Raw genomic sequence first — 14,031 nt, 5'->3', positions numbered from 1 at the left:
AACCCCCTCTGTTCCTTGATGGCCCCTCTGGGACCCCTGCCCCATCCACCCCCCCCTCCATGTACCCTGATGGCTCCTGGACCCCTGCCGCCCCATCCAACTCCTTCTCGTTCCTGACTGCCCCCATTCAACCCCCTGTTCTCTCCGAACCCTGTCCACACCTCTGATCACAACCCCAAACTCCCCTGCTTGCTAGCCAACCCCCCTGTTCCCTGCCCCCTTACCACTCTGCCTAGAGCACTGGTGGTCAACAGGGCGCTGCCCCAGGAGCTCACAGTTCTGCCCAGAGCATTGTGCTGGTGGCAGAGCAAGCTAGCTGAGGCTGCAGGAGAGGGGGGACAGGAGGGGCGGGGCCGGAGGCTAGCCTCCAGGGCCAGGAGTTTGGGAGCCAGGCAGGATGGTCCCGTGGGCCATAGTTTGCCCACTTCTGACTTAAAGCCTACCAGTGTTTCTCTTTTAATCATCTTGAGAAATTTTTACTGAGTGACATGGTTAAAGTTCCCCTGATTTCTCATTGCTCCTCTTGAAGACGTCAAGAAGTCAGGACTGGTAATAGGACTCGAGTTTCTCAGTAATAGAGTAGAACCTGCTACACAAACCCAAAGAGTTCTAACTAGGTATTAGTTATTACTCTGATCTGATTGAACAGACTATAGTTCTTGGATTAGGAACATTTTACACACTCAATTTTTCTGTTGCACCGTTGAGAGTTGTAAAGTAAAAGCTGGTTGTCTGCTCCTCTAGTCTCTTGGGTTTTCTGAAGAACTTTTCTATCGGGCTATTTTAGTATGTTCAGATTTTAGCTTAGGTGAAACTTAAGGCTCAGATGCCAAGGTGATGAAACGCATAAATATTGTAAATGTGATTAAAACTTTAATCTAGTTCAAGTAAAACTTGGCACTTTCAGAGCTAGAAATTAAGCATGACTTGAAACTGCTGTAAAACAAGTACATGTGGACAGATAATCCTGTCCTGTCAATGCAGTGTGTAGTCATCCCTTCAGGAAAAAGGGAACAACCTGAATTGGCAGGTCTAATCTCTGCTGGTTCATTCAACTAATATTGTAGCTTTCTTTATAGTGGGCAAAACAGTGCCTCCACTGCAGGAGAAACTTGAGTGGCTTAATTTTTTTTAATACTTCGAAGAGAGCCTCCTTGGAAATTGACTTGATCTAACCAATTTCTCAGATTTTAATGTTTTTAAACAATCTTCTAGAAAAGTTTTTTGTTTTACTTGTAAGAGTACAACAGCATTGAAACAGTAGGTATCTATTCTTCTGGAAAAGTAATGTTTTGATACTGAAATGGTGAGGAGTCATAAATACTGCGATAGCAGGAGCAGACGTCTGTTCTAGTAATGTGTCCGTTCTGGCTTAGGACAAACTAGTCTTGTTGGTGTTTGCACTTGTCATGGACCAGTCATTTGCGAGATGAAACAGTATTACTTTTGCTAAATATGTTCTATGTTTCTAAACATCTCAAAACCAAATGTTTTCACTATTGCATCCTCAAGATTTTAAGAGCCAGGTTTAGGTAACAGAACTAAGGCTTTGGCTACACTACAGACTTCTGCTAGCATAGTTATGTAGCTCAGGGTTGTAATCCCTGACCAACATAGCTGCACTGGCAAAAGTCCCTGGTGTAGATGCAGCCAAACCAGTAAAGTGCAGTTTTGCCATTATAGTTGCATCCACACTAGGAGCACTTTGGCAGTATAATGCACTGTCACTCCTACTGTACACATGGCCTAAATTTCTAGTTAAATTTGGTAGCCAACTGTTGCTCTTCAGTAGTACTAAATACTTTCACTTGATAGCCTCTTCCTCATTATGTCACAACAAACCTTGGGTAGTTTGTCCACAGTTTTATAATGTTCTCTGAGCATTTCCCACTTTAACACTTTATGTCTCTTGGAATCCTCCAAGTGTTAGCCTTGTGTTAGAGTCATAGGGTCTAGTCTATGCCCCAGCCTGTAACCAGTCTCATGGGAGGGGCCCATTTAGTGTGCTGTGCCCCAGGGACCCACGGAGTTTCACAAGGGCAGGCCCATGGTCTCCAGGACTCTGAGACTAGGCCTTTGGCAACAGCTATCCTTGTCTCTCTGTGGCTCTCTTCAGTAAATCCAGCCAAGCCACAGTCCTGCTAGGCTTGTACTGTACCCCTTCAGGGCACAACACACTCATTGAGTATTTACAGTGAAACAGGCAGCCTTTTCAAAACAAGGTAACATATATTAGTCACCTAGAGCATACACAGGCCGAAAGTCCTTAGCTTAGCACAGAGAGGAAGAATTTAAGTCATAGTCCACCCAAGTCAAACCAGTGCCATGATGAACCAGCCAAGCTGTGATAGACTCCATCTCTTGCTCTCGCTCTCCCCCTTGTCTTTCTCCCCAGGATTTTCTGCTGTTTGTTGTTCAGTCATTGGACATCTTTGTCTTGCTGGTTGCTCTGATTCAAGGTCAGTTTCAGACAGTTTTTATGACCCTGTTTGTGACAACCAGGTGGTACCCTACCTCATGCCTTCTATGCTGTCTGACCAGGAGACTTACTTTTTTACAACGTGAAGTGAAGAGGGAAACTGAGGCACACATAGGATTCATAAATATTACAGAAAATTCCCCTTGTCGCATCTTTCCTCCCCTCTCTTGCCTATAAACTACCTATAGGGTCTGTAGACATACCCCTTTCCTTGGCATCCTTTATACGTCAGCTGCTCCGTATTATAGGAGCTTGTCCAGCCAAGAGTTGCTTGGGAGGGTTTGCCTTTCATCTCTGCAGATGAATCTGGGAATTTGCAGTTATAAATGTCTTACTGATCAAGACAAAACCAAAGCAGTCTTGCAAAACTTTCTTCAGTTGATTAGCAGGCTTTGATTTTTTGGATAGTGCTGAATTGTAACAATTGACTTTGAAAGAACTAGAATCTGTTCTTTATTTGAACTTTTCATTTTATTTACTAGTGAACTAGTTGGAAAAGTTCCAGAGCTAAAACACTTCAGTCTTGTAAGTCTATTAGTAATAAAGCAGTCTTAGTATAGCATGCATTGTTATCTATGAAGGCTAATTGCTATTTAGAAGTTAGAAAGTATTCACGTTGGCATTCATATGCCTCCTATAAGAAACCTTCAGATAATGAAACCAGAACCTTGGTTGCAGATGAGGCCTTTGGAGTATCATACAAGACTTGAAAAATTGGAGAGGCATGCAGAACCCATTAAAGTATCTCAAGGGTTTTTCACTTTCATTTTAAGCTATTTTGACAGAGGAAAAATACAAACTATGTAAGATGTTAAGAATAAGGAATATGTGGGGCAATAATTAAGCCTAAAGAGAAGTGATCTTTAAGACTGCAATTCTCCAGCTGTGGACAATTGCGTTTTTTTTTTTTTTTTCTGATTCTCAGCTGGTTGCTTATAGGATGCTGGTTGGTTTTCGTTACTTCTATATGTGATTTGGCATCTGGAAGGCAGGGTAAAATGTACTACTTTCCTATTACTTTAGTTGTCATAGATGTTATGTGATTGTGAGTGGGAGGGAAGATGTTGAAGAATGGGTAGGAAGGTTTCTAGGGGACTGACTTTCTGCCACATTGTGAAAAAGCTTGAGGACCCCTATTTTAGGGCTGGCCTTACTTTTGGTCATGAGATGATCCCTAAAATACAAAAAGCCATGGAGTTAAACTTCAGAAACTTCAGCACTGAATTAGCAGGCTCAAAGATAAAATAGCTGGGTAAAGAGAGAGGTCCACTTTGCTTAGTGTTACATTAACACTTCGCTAGAAAGCTACTTAACTTTTACTGTTGCTGTGTTGATCATAATATTAGATGCAACTCTGGTGGGGCTAGTGTGGTCGCTACTGTCCTATACCAAACCTTTACTTAGTGCTTAACACTGGAAGACTTTGGAGAGAAGCAAAACACTTCCTTTTATTCATGGAGTAGAGAGTTCATGTTGCTGATCTCTCTTCTTGGACACAGCTGAGGGTTTGCCTTGAACAAGGCAAGTGTTCAACTTTTTTTTGTTGCAATGCTTTTTGGACAGTGCTTTCTGGTACTTTCATTTTAATATCTGTCCCTGTCTCTTCTAGGCTTTCTTCTTGTGAATAACTTGAGACCTTGTGTCTGCTGCTCCTTGTAGACTTCCTCAGGAACATGAAATAAACAAGTGACGGTTTCATTGATGCTCCCAGTATTCTGAGTAGGAGCCATAAATCTATCCAATGTCCTAACTTCACACTTCTGCTGCTTGGCAAAGCTGAGTAGCAGACACTGGAGCTGTCTGCAGATTGGGGAAGACAACACTACATCTGTTTACATTTGGTTCCTTTCTGGATGGTTACCGTCACAATTATAAGGGCTAGAAACAATCCCTCACACACTTGGGAAGCTTCCCACTTGTTACTAGTAAATGTATTTTTCAAACCCTTACTTTAGTGCACACAAGCATTGTGGGAAAGGTGGGCCCTTGGCAGGGCCGCATTAATCGTTTGTGGGCTTGGCACCACTTGCCTGGAGGGGCCCAGCCAAGCCCCCCACACTGTTTTTCCCCCCTGCCCAACTGCTGAGACTGGCCAGGCTTCTGCACCAGTCCCAAGTGGCTTAGCTCTGGGGAGACAGGTGGGGCCCCACAGGTGGTGGGAAGCAGAGACTGCCTGGAGCTGGAGGTGCACTGGGGTCTTGCCAGGGGGCTGAGAGGAGCAAGTGATTGGGGGGAGGAGGGCAGAGGGAGCCAGCAGGCTGGCAGTCTCGGGCACAGTGTTATCTTTAATCTGCTTGTAGGACTAGGTGAAAGATAACAGGTAGTTCAGAGAGATTTTGGTGGAAGGGGGGAATCAGTATAAGATGTAGGAAGAGAAGAGGTCAGATATGTAGATGCAAATTCAGTTACAGAATACCGGTGATCTGGCTTGAAACAGAGGGGCTTTGACACCATAAGGTGGATTAGTGAAACTGACTTTATTGTACTACAGTAACTCCTCACTTAAAGTTGTAGTTATGTTCCTGAAAAATGCGACTTTAAGCAAAACAATGTTAGGTGAATCCAATTTCCCCATAAGAGTTAATGTAAATAAGGGAGGTTAGGTTCCAGGGAAACTTTTGTCACCCAACTATATATTGTATGGATATACACACAGTATATGTTTTAAACAATTTAATACTGTTCACAGCTATGATGATTGTGAAGCTTGGTTGAGAGGGTGAAGTTAGAGGGTGGAAGAGGTAGGGAGATTTCCCAGAGAATGCCTTGCTGCTAAATCATGAACTAGCACTTGGCTGAGCCCTCAAGGGTTAAGCTGTTGTTAATGTAGCCTCTCACACAAGGCAGCACAAACATGAGGGAGGGAAGAGAGCATAGCAGACAGAGGCAGACACACACTCTTGTGTGTCAGGGAGAGAGAGATGCACACTGCCCCTTCAAGTATGCTGACCCACTCTTAAGTGTATTGTCTTTTTAAGTGGATCAGGAAGTTGAGACCGTGGCTGCTGCCCCAAGCTCTGTCTCTCTCCCTCTGTCCTCTCCCTGCTCTATATGGGGAAGGGGTAAGCGGAGTGCAGGAGCAGGGGAGAGCGGGACACCCTGACATTAGCAGCTCCTTTCCTCTCCCCTGCACAGCAAGCAGGAGTCTCTGGGAGCAGCTCCAAAGCAGAGGACGGGAGTAGTACATGACATTGTGGGGAGGGACAGCTGAACTGTTGGCAATTGATAGCCTGCTGAGTGGCTGTGGCACAGGGAACTTAGGGGAGTGGGGAGCTGATAGGGGGGCTGCCAGTCCACCCTGGTTACAAGCCCCCACCAGCTAGCTGCAATGAGTTGCTTTTCCTGCAAGCAGTGGTTAGAAGGGAGCATTGCATAACTTTAAACAAGTGTATTCCCTAATTGATGATCAATGTAACAACAAAACAACTTAACCAGGACAACTTTTAAGTGGGAAGTTACTGTACCTCTGTGGAGTGTGGACGTGTGGGGTTTCTTAATGGTGCTTCTCCTGTGGAGTGTGTAGTGGTTTTTTGTTTTTGTTTTGTTTTTAAATGGTACCTCCTTTAACACAAACTTCAAGGATTGAATTCTGCCCTAGATACAGAGTACCTTTTTGTGATGAAGTTAATAGCTTGTCCTACCTTATGTACCAAGAGAAGAATTTGGTCAGTAGGCTGAAATTAAGCTCTGGTACAAATGGGTGAAATGCCCATTTAAATTGATGAGAGTTGTATCCACTTACAGAGGGCTAAATTTGGTCCATAATCTAAATTAAATTGGCAAACAGGAATAGTAAACCCAGCCATTGTTGGCCTTCCCACCCTCCTATGCATAGAATCTTAGAGTGATCTGGGGATGGCCTCTTTATTATTACTCTAATGTTGTTGTCGTTTTAACTAAATAGGACAAGTCCCCATTTTTGTTGGCCCCTTAAGTTTGATTTCTGTCTTTGCTTCTGCAAAACCAAACTTGTCCTATTTTCAATACCATTTAAGTAACTCTGCTGTTGCTGAAAAGGAAGAAAACAATCACATCAGTGTTTGCAAACGAGGAAAGACAAATTACATAGTTACGCTTTAGAGTAGGTTTGCTACTTTTGATTGTACTTTCTGCACATAAGCCTAATGGAGAACTCTGTGCAAATTAGCTGGTTTATGCATCCATGGTGAGAACAATCTTGAGCAATATCCCTGGAGGCTGAGAGTATTTGAGTAGATCTTCCTGATTTAATTAAAAAAAAGTACCTGAGTTTATCAAGTAACTCTAGAAGATGGCCCACCTAGTATTATCTATTACTCTTCTTCCTGTTCTGCACATCCTAGTTGCTATTCTGGATTCTTTGCAACCGCTTCAAGTTGACCCTTTTCCAGATTCACTTCATCTGTTTGTATTCAGAGCCCTGGGAACTCTTCCCTTCCTGCTGCTGAATTTTTTTTCTACTAATTTCTTCTCCCTTGTAGCAGTATTCTTGGTTTATTTGCTGAGCAGTCATACTAGTCACATAATACATCCAAGATGGGGATTGGGTCTCGATTATCTGTGACCCATTCCTATTAGATTTAAGAAACTTCTAGAAATATTTAAATGGATGTGAATTTGTAAAAAATTGACCTGCTGCTGACAACTGTTAGCTCTGTGTCCCTCTGAACAAGTGATAAAACTAATTTGACTGCTAACATAAATGGGTCTGTCCCTCCAGCACTGTTCAAATCAATCATGTTTTTTTGTCAAGGTCCTAGAAATGGCTGTCCTTATACTAACAAGTTAACTATTTTCAGGGTACCTGTTGCTGACAGTTCTTGTCAGAAATGAGTCAGCTTTCTAGTGTAGATAGGCACCTAGTCCTTTTTGGCTCTTTTAAAAACTTCCTTGAACTCGCTATACTTAGTCTGACTTCTGCGTGTCTTATTTCCTGTTTGAAACTTTCCCAGACCAAGGCTTCAGTCCCCTGGAATATAACAGATTACAGCATCAATGTTCTTTAACCTGTAATTGTTTAGTTGCCTTTCTTCTAAGGCTAGAAGAATACCATGGGCTTAGTGGTGAGTACCTGAATGTAATGGCTAACTTAATTCCCGCCCAACCTCAGCTACAAGGATTAGAATGTTTTTATGGAATATTGGATTTTCATTTTTATTTCTGTTGGAATAGTAAACTAGATGTGGCACCTTCTGAAACTACCTGGCTTGTTGGAGTTAACTACATTTTTCTCTCCCCAGGAATTACTGTAACTATAGAGCGAACCTGAGGCACAATGGGAGACGATAGTGAGTGGATTAAACTGTCCATTGACCAGAAATGTGAACACAAGGTAGGAGAACTTGTCCGTGGGAGCTGGCTTGCTGCATGTACTTGGTGTGGGTCGTTCAGTGTGGCTGCTGTACATACTAATTACTCCAAAGTGGGTAGAGTCTGGACAATCCCATGTTAAAGCATGCAACCTTATTTGAAACTGCCTTAGTTCTATTAACAAAAGAGGGAACTGAAAGCTGAGTAGGATTTCTAGAGCAGAATTTAGTTGATAGCCTCCTCTTAATAGATCAATCGAAGTGTAGTGTCCAACATGTTAATGTTCCACACATGTGAGATGGATGTCCATGTCAGCTCCTCTGCAGTTGAACTGCTGCCAGGACCCCTGAGGAGTGATGGGAAGAATTGATATCAACCTGTGGTAATGAATCTTTACTAAGGAGATAATATATCCATTTTTCATGTCCACCTTCAAGTACAGTAGAACCTCAGAGTTATGAACACCAGCTTTAGTAATTGACCAGTCAACCATACACCTCATCTGGAACTGGAAGTACACAATCAGGGAGCAGCAGAGATTGGGGGGCGCAAATACAGTACAGTACTATGTTAAACGTAAACTACTAAAAAAAAGGGAAAGCAGTATGTTTGTTTCTTTACATAGGAAATTTTCAAAACTGTATTAAGTCAATGTTCAGTTGTAAACTTTTGAAAGAACAACCATAATATTTTGGTCAGTTATGAACAACCTCCATTCCTGAGGTGTTTGTAACTCTGAGGTTATACTGTAGTGACTGAAGAGAAACCTTGAGGTTGCCAACACAGCGAGGATGTCTTGATACACAGGAAAAATAAAACTTTCAGAATTTAAATTCAGTTAGGCTAATGTATTTGGTAAACTAAGTACACCTCTACCTCGATATAACACTGTCCTTGGGAGCCAAAATATCTTACTGCGTTATAGGTGAAATCGTGTTATATTGAACTTGCTTTGATCCACTGGATTGTGCAGCCCCATCTCTTCTCTTCCTCCTCCTCCTCCTCTTCTCTCTCCCCCCCCCCCCCCCCCCCCCCCCCCCCCCCCGGAGCACTGGGGTGGTGTTTATATCAAGGTAGCAGTGTATTCAGTATGTACTAGGAGTTTGAGATTAGGTATGCATGTAACTTCATGTATATGTACATTCTGTGGATTTTATTCCCACTTCAATCTCCTGACAAGTCTTATGTGGAGGAATTGAATCTGGTCCAGTTGACTGGCAAGTATAACTGAGCTGGGAGGTCCTTAAGGACAAAGTGAATTGTACTCAACCTGTGAATTTAAGGAGCTTATACATCCTTGCACTCCATCTTACTGAACAAACTGGAAGAAAGGTAACTGAACACTTATGAGCAAATACTAAGGGTGATCAACTATTTTTAAATAAAAATTAAGAATTTCCTTAAGATGGGTCTTCCATGCTTTCTTAACTGTGAAAACCTTTCCTATCTTCAAGAAAAGCTGCATTGGAATATAAAATACTTTCCAAACTCTCACTCCAGCTAAAATGGGCATAGAATCACAAATTGAAGTTGGGGGGGGGGGAACTATTAGAATCACCTCATCTTTAATTCAGGATTGGTCCCTGCAGATATAACTTTCTTTTTATGTAGTACACTTTAGAAGTTGGTTTCTCAAGAATTAAAGTGGGAGGCATCTATGCTTAGCCTGACATATATCAGTATAAGAATCTTGGAGATTCCCACAGTCACAAGACTTATGCTGATCTATAGATTAGAGTTCTCAAAGTTTAGCAGCTCTAGGTCTTCCATTTTTATTTAAAAAATTTTAGGGACCCCCAAGCCTCCCCTGCTCAGCTCTTGCCCTGCCCCCTTGCCCCTCCCTCTGTGGCACTCTTTCCCCCATCCTCACTCACTTTCACAGGCTGGGGCAGGTGGTTGGGGTGCAGGTTTTGGAAGGGAGTTTTGGTGTGGGAGGGGGTGTGGGCTCTGGGTATGAGAGGGAGTTTGGGTGCAGGCCCTGGGCTGGAGTAAGGGGTAGGAGTGCAGGCTCCTGCTGGGTGGCGCTTACCTCTGGTGGCTCCTGAAAGCAACCGGCACATCTCTTTGGCAGCAGCTCCTTGGTGTGGGGGCCGGGGGATCTCTGTGCACTGCCCTTGCCCGCAAGCACTGCTCCCATTGACTGCAGTTCCCAGCCATTGGGAGCTGCGGCCTTGGAGCTTCCGGCGGGGGCAGTGCATGGAGGGACATTCTCTCCTCTTCCCCCGCCCCAACATCTTAGCCCCATGTGCTGACAGACTTTTTTAGCGCAAGGGAGTTGAGGAGGAGCTAATCAACAGGCTCCTTGGACCCGCGGAGATACCCTCAGTGGACCCCAGTTTGAGAGATACTGCTTTAGATGTTGTATCCTCTGATTTATACTCAACCAAAAAATATTATCCTGTTCCCCGCCCCCCTCCCTCACTGGGAAGTTTCAGACTGCATCTCAGACATTCTGCCTTGACTTGTGTCATCAAGTTGCATGCATTTTATGTTCATCATCCTTGGAAAGAGTGCTTTGGGATTAAAATGGAGACGTTTTAAATACTGTTCTAAAATGTTCTTGTTTAGCTTGCATATTCTAAGTAATCTTGGCTGTATTCATTTATGGTAGCAGTGATGGTTTTTGTGTGTGTGTTTGTTTTTGAAGTTAAATGTGACCTAAAATGTACTCTTCCGGACATACAGGCTAGGGCAGAATAAACAGTGTCTGTAACTGAATAAATGTGTTAATCATAACTCTTGCCATGATCAAAATTAAACTAATTATACAAAGTTAGTACATACACTTGGGACCTGAAGTGGTACAGAATTCCTATTGAGGAAGGTAAGAATTCTGCAAGTAGACGGCTTGCAGGATTAAACACTTCCCCCCCGCCCCTCAAATCTTCAGTGGACTAACAGGCAATAATACCAGTGTGGGTAAAACTAATTCTTACATAAACCTGATGTTTCTTCAATGGAGAATAGGCAGACTAGCTGCAACTGGTGTATCTACACAAATTTCATTCACAACTGATCTTCTGTGTGCTTGCTATTTTTAGCCTGTGCTTCCTTTGATCAGAGACAACAGTTCAAGCTATGTACTGAAAAGGACAAATCTACACAAATTATAATGAAAGTTGAACAGCAGGCTATTTAACTAAATGCAGTGCCTAACTCATGACTTCTTTTCCTAGTTGTGGAAAGCCAGAATGAATGGCTATGAAGAAGCTCTGAAGCTTTTTCAGAAAATAGAAGATGAGAAAAGCCCTGAATGGTCCAAGTATCTGGGACTAATAAAGAAATTTGTGACAGACTCCAATGCGGTGGCTCAGTTGAAAGGATTAGAAGCGGCACTTGCCTATGCTGAAAATGCTTATGTAGCAGGAAGGTAAGTCCTTTCTCCTTCCGAATGTTTGTGATAGTTAACATGACCTTTCTAGGAAGAGCTAATTTGCCCTGTGCAGCTGCCACTTTTAGTGTTTCTGCTATGTTGCCAATTTGCTGCCTGATAGGAAGAAACTGTTTATTGGATGGCCAGTTGCTAATGGCTCTCCTGTGCTCTGACTGTAACTTTTTGTATTCATAAGCTCTGTGACAAAACAGTGTGTTTAGTATTCTAAATCCTAAAACAAAAAATTTCTGAAACAGGAAAGACAAGTAAAATGCAATGATGAGTTGAAGGAATGGATGCCATAAACTGGGATTCCTTTTCTCACTTGACCATAATGCATTAAGCAGTCTTATAACTTGAGAAGGATAGAAGTGGAATAAAAAGTTCAAAGTTAAATCCTTCAAATGAAACTGAACTCCTCCTCAGTAGACCTATGTGGAGTGAGTAGAACAGATAATTAGCTTTGGAGTCAAGGCTTAGATGAGAGTGCCTGGATTATGTATGGTAAAAATACTATGTAATTTTTAGTTTTAATGTACAAAATCCCAGCCAACTAACAGTTTGTGAATCGTTGTGATTGTCAAACCATATAAATGAAAACTCATTCAAATGTATTGAGTGATCTGGTCTATCATCCAATATAGTGTACAGTGCAAGGTTACAAGAAATCAGGAGCTGCTGTTTGCATGGTAGCTGTTTCTTCAGACCTGCTGATCTTTAGAAAAGAGCCATCTGGGTTAACTTTCTTCCTCCTGACTCAAGGTAGATTTGATTTAAATCACTAGTCAGGAAGACTAGATTTAATCATGGATTTCTACATAAAAGTGCATTAATGTTGTTCGTTATAACCTTAATACATATTCTTACAACTCTGAGATGGATGAGACCCAAACTGGGTCTCTTTTACAGCCCACTGCCATTATAGGTTTTCTCTTCTGGTATGATAGATCTCAAATCAATGAAGGCTACACTCAGACCTCAAGACTCCTGGAATATTCTGCTCAAACAGTTTCACTTTTGTTTCTACTGGTTTTCTCTCCCTTCTCACATTTATCTCAAGACTACTTCTCCTTGTCCAGATCTATTCTGCCCCCAACAATTTTCTGTTCATTGAACTTTTTGAAACTTGTGTATTTCTCTCCTTGTCATAAGGAACTTAAAGGAAATAATAGTGTGGGACATACTTTTTAGTTTTTTAATATGTAGTGAATTTTATTGGCAGTCTAATCACTTCTATTGCCATGTTGCAGAAAAAGTAAAATGGGGAGGGGGAAGTCTTACAATTAAATGCATCAACTTTTCAGAATTTAACTGGAAAATTCTATATGCTCTAGAAATGTGTAGAAATCAAACCAATGGACTTTGTTTATCTCTAGTTCAAAACTAGTAACCCACTTCACCATGTTCATTGGATGTAGCATTAGAAATCGGGTAACCTTAACTTGGGACATTGAGAAAACACAGCACACCAAGCAATTGTAGGTGGTCTTCTCTTGTATAGTGGAGAAGTTAAAATTGTCATGTTTTTGGGAATTGCTCCATCAGGCTAGAGGCAGCCAGAACTGCTTGTATAGTGAACAGTGATGTTCTAATATCGCTTTTTTTTTTTAATTTAAGAACAGAAGTCTTTAGAATAGACTCTCTTTCCCAACCAAAGTGCAGTATTGCCAGCCACAGTGGTATCCTAGATTTTATTATACCTTTCTCTGCTTCCATAGCCCAGGGTATATCTACATAGCAAAGAGAAACCCTAGGCTGGCCAAGGCCAGCCAACTCGGGCTCATGGGGCTTTGGCTGTGGGGCTATTTCACTGTGTGAAGACTTCCAGGCTTGGACTGGAGCACGGGCTCTAGGACTGTCCCACCCTGCAGGGTCGTAGAGCCCAGGCTCTAGTCCACGCCTGGAAGTCATTCACAGCAATGAAACAGAACCGCAGCCTGAGTCCTGCAAGCCTGAGTCGGCTGGCATGGACCAGTTGCAGGTTTTTCTTGGCTATGTAGATGTACCCTGAGTACAGACTTAGTGTTGTCCACTTTACAGTCAGCTCAACGAAGAGAGCATCTGTGTTGGAAATTTTTACTCTATATTTCAAATGACAAAATAGAAGATGCAAAATATTAGTACCTCAGATGGGAGTTATATAAAAAGTCCTGTCAATAGTTTCAAAACTATAGTGCATGCTATAATTAACTGCTAAATTCCAGCACTTGGAATATCCATCCTGATGGTGCATACCAGCATACTTTCCCTTATTCTCTTCCAAATCCCTCCTTCAATTAATCTTTTCTTCCTCATCCCTCAAACCCACTCTTCTGTGCCAACCTTCTATGTTATCTAAAGATTTTAAAAAGAAGCTAAAGGACAGAACATGTCATTCCATAACTGCTGTATATGAACCTCCTTCTTTTCCTGGTATCTTTTTGTACTGTACTTAGATTGCGAGTTTCTTGAGCATGGATTTGCATCTTTATTTTCTGTATGAAGCACTGTATACCTATGAGGGATCAGCGTGTCTGTCTGTCCATAATATTTCTCTCACGCACAACTTTTGGTTAGTCCCTTGGAACTCTTGTCTTCTCGGGCGTCATGTTGTTCTGCATGTATTGAAAGGTGTGTGTGTGTGTATATATATATGTATAAAGACCCCCTAACACGTCACCTGCCTACCTCAAAATATGAGAGTGACACGAACTAGGAGAGTCATGCCGGCTCGGACGTCGCCCGGATTAACAAGGTTCGCACCAGATGTTGAGGAACCAGGACAATCTGACGATATGTAGGCTACTGGAACAAACCATTCATGGACGAGACAAGAGAACCTGGAATTGATGGAATGCTACTACAACAGTAGACCTAATGAGAGGGGATATATGAAACGTATGAGGGGACT

General features: G+C 42.3%; 1 protein-coding gene across 4 annotated transcripts in view; it reads left to right on the top strand.

Annotated features, from left to right (window-relative positions):
• Positions 1-14,031, top strand: part of CKAP5 (cytoskeleton associated protein 5) — a 124,409-nt gene that overhangs the window by 6,968 nt on the left and 103,410 nt on the right. For all 4 annotated transcript variants that reach the window (XM_075065292.1, XM_075065294.1, XM_075065295.1 and 1 more), the window contains exons 2-3: positions 7,699-7,790; positions 10,945-11,138. In XM_075065292.1, the coding sequence (XP_074921393.1) occupies positions 7,734-7,790; positions 10,945-11,138 (251 nt within the window). In that variant the 5' untranslated portion in view covers positions 7,699-7,733. The remainder of the gene's footprint in view (positions 1-7,698; positions 7,791-10,944; positions 11,139-14,031) is intronic.

Source organism: Chelonoidis abingdonii, chromosome 4, assembly GCF_003597395.2.
Source record: "Chelonoidis abingdonii isolate Lonesome George chromosome 4, CheloAbing_2.0, whole genome shotgun sequence".
In the NCBI taxonomy this organism is placed as follows: Eukaryota; Metazoa; Chordata; order Testudines; family Testudinidae; genus Chelonoidis; species Chelonoidis abingdonii.
The sequence above is the reverse complement of the archived record's forward strand: the minus strand, read 5'-3'. Positions and strand labels throughout refer to the sequence as shown.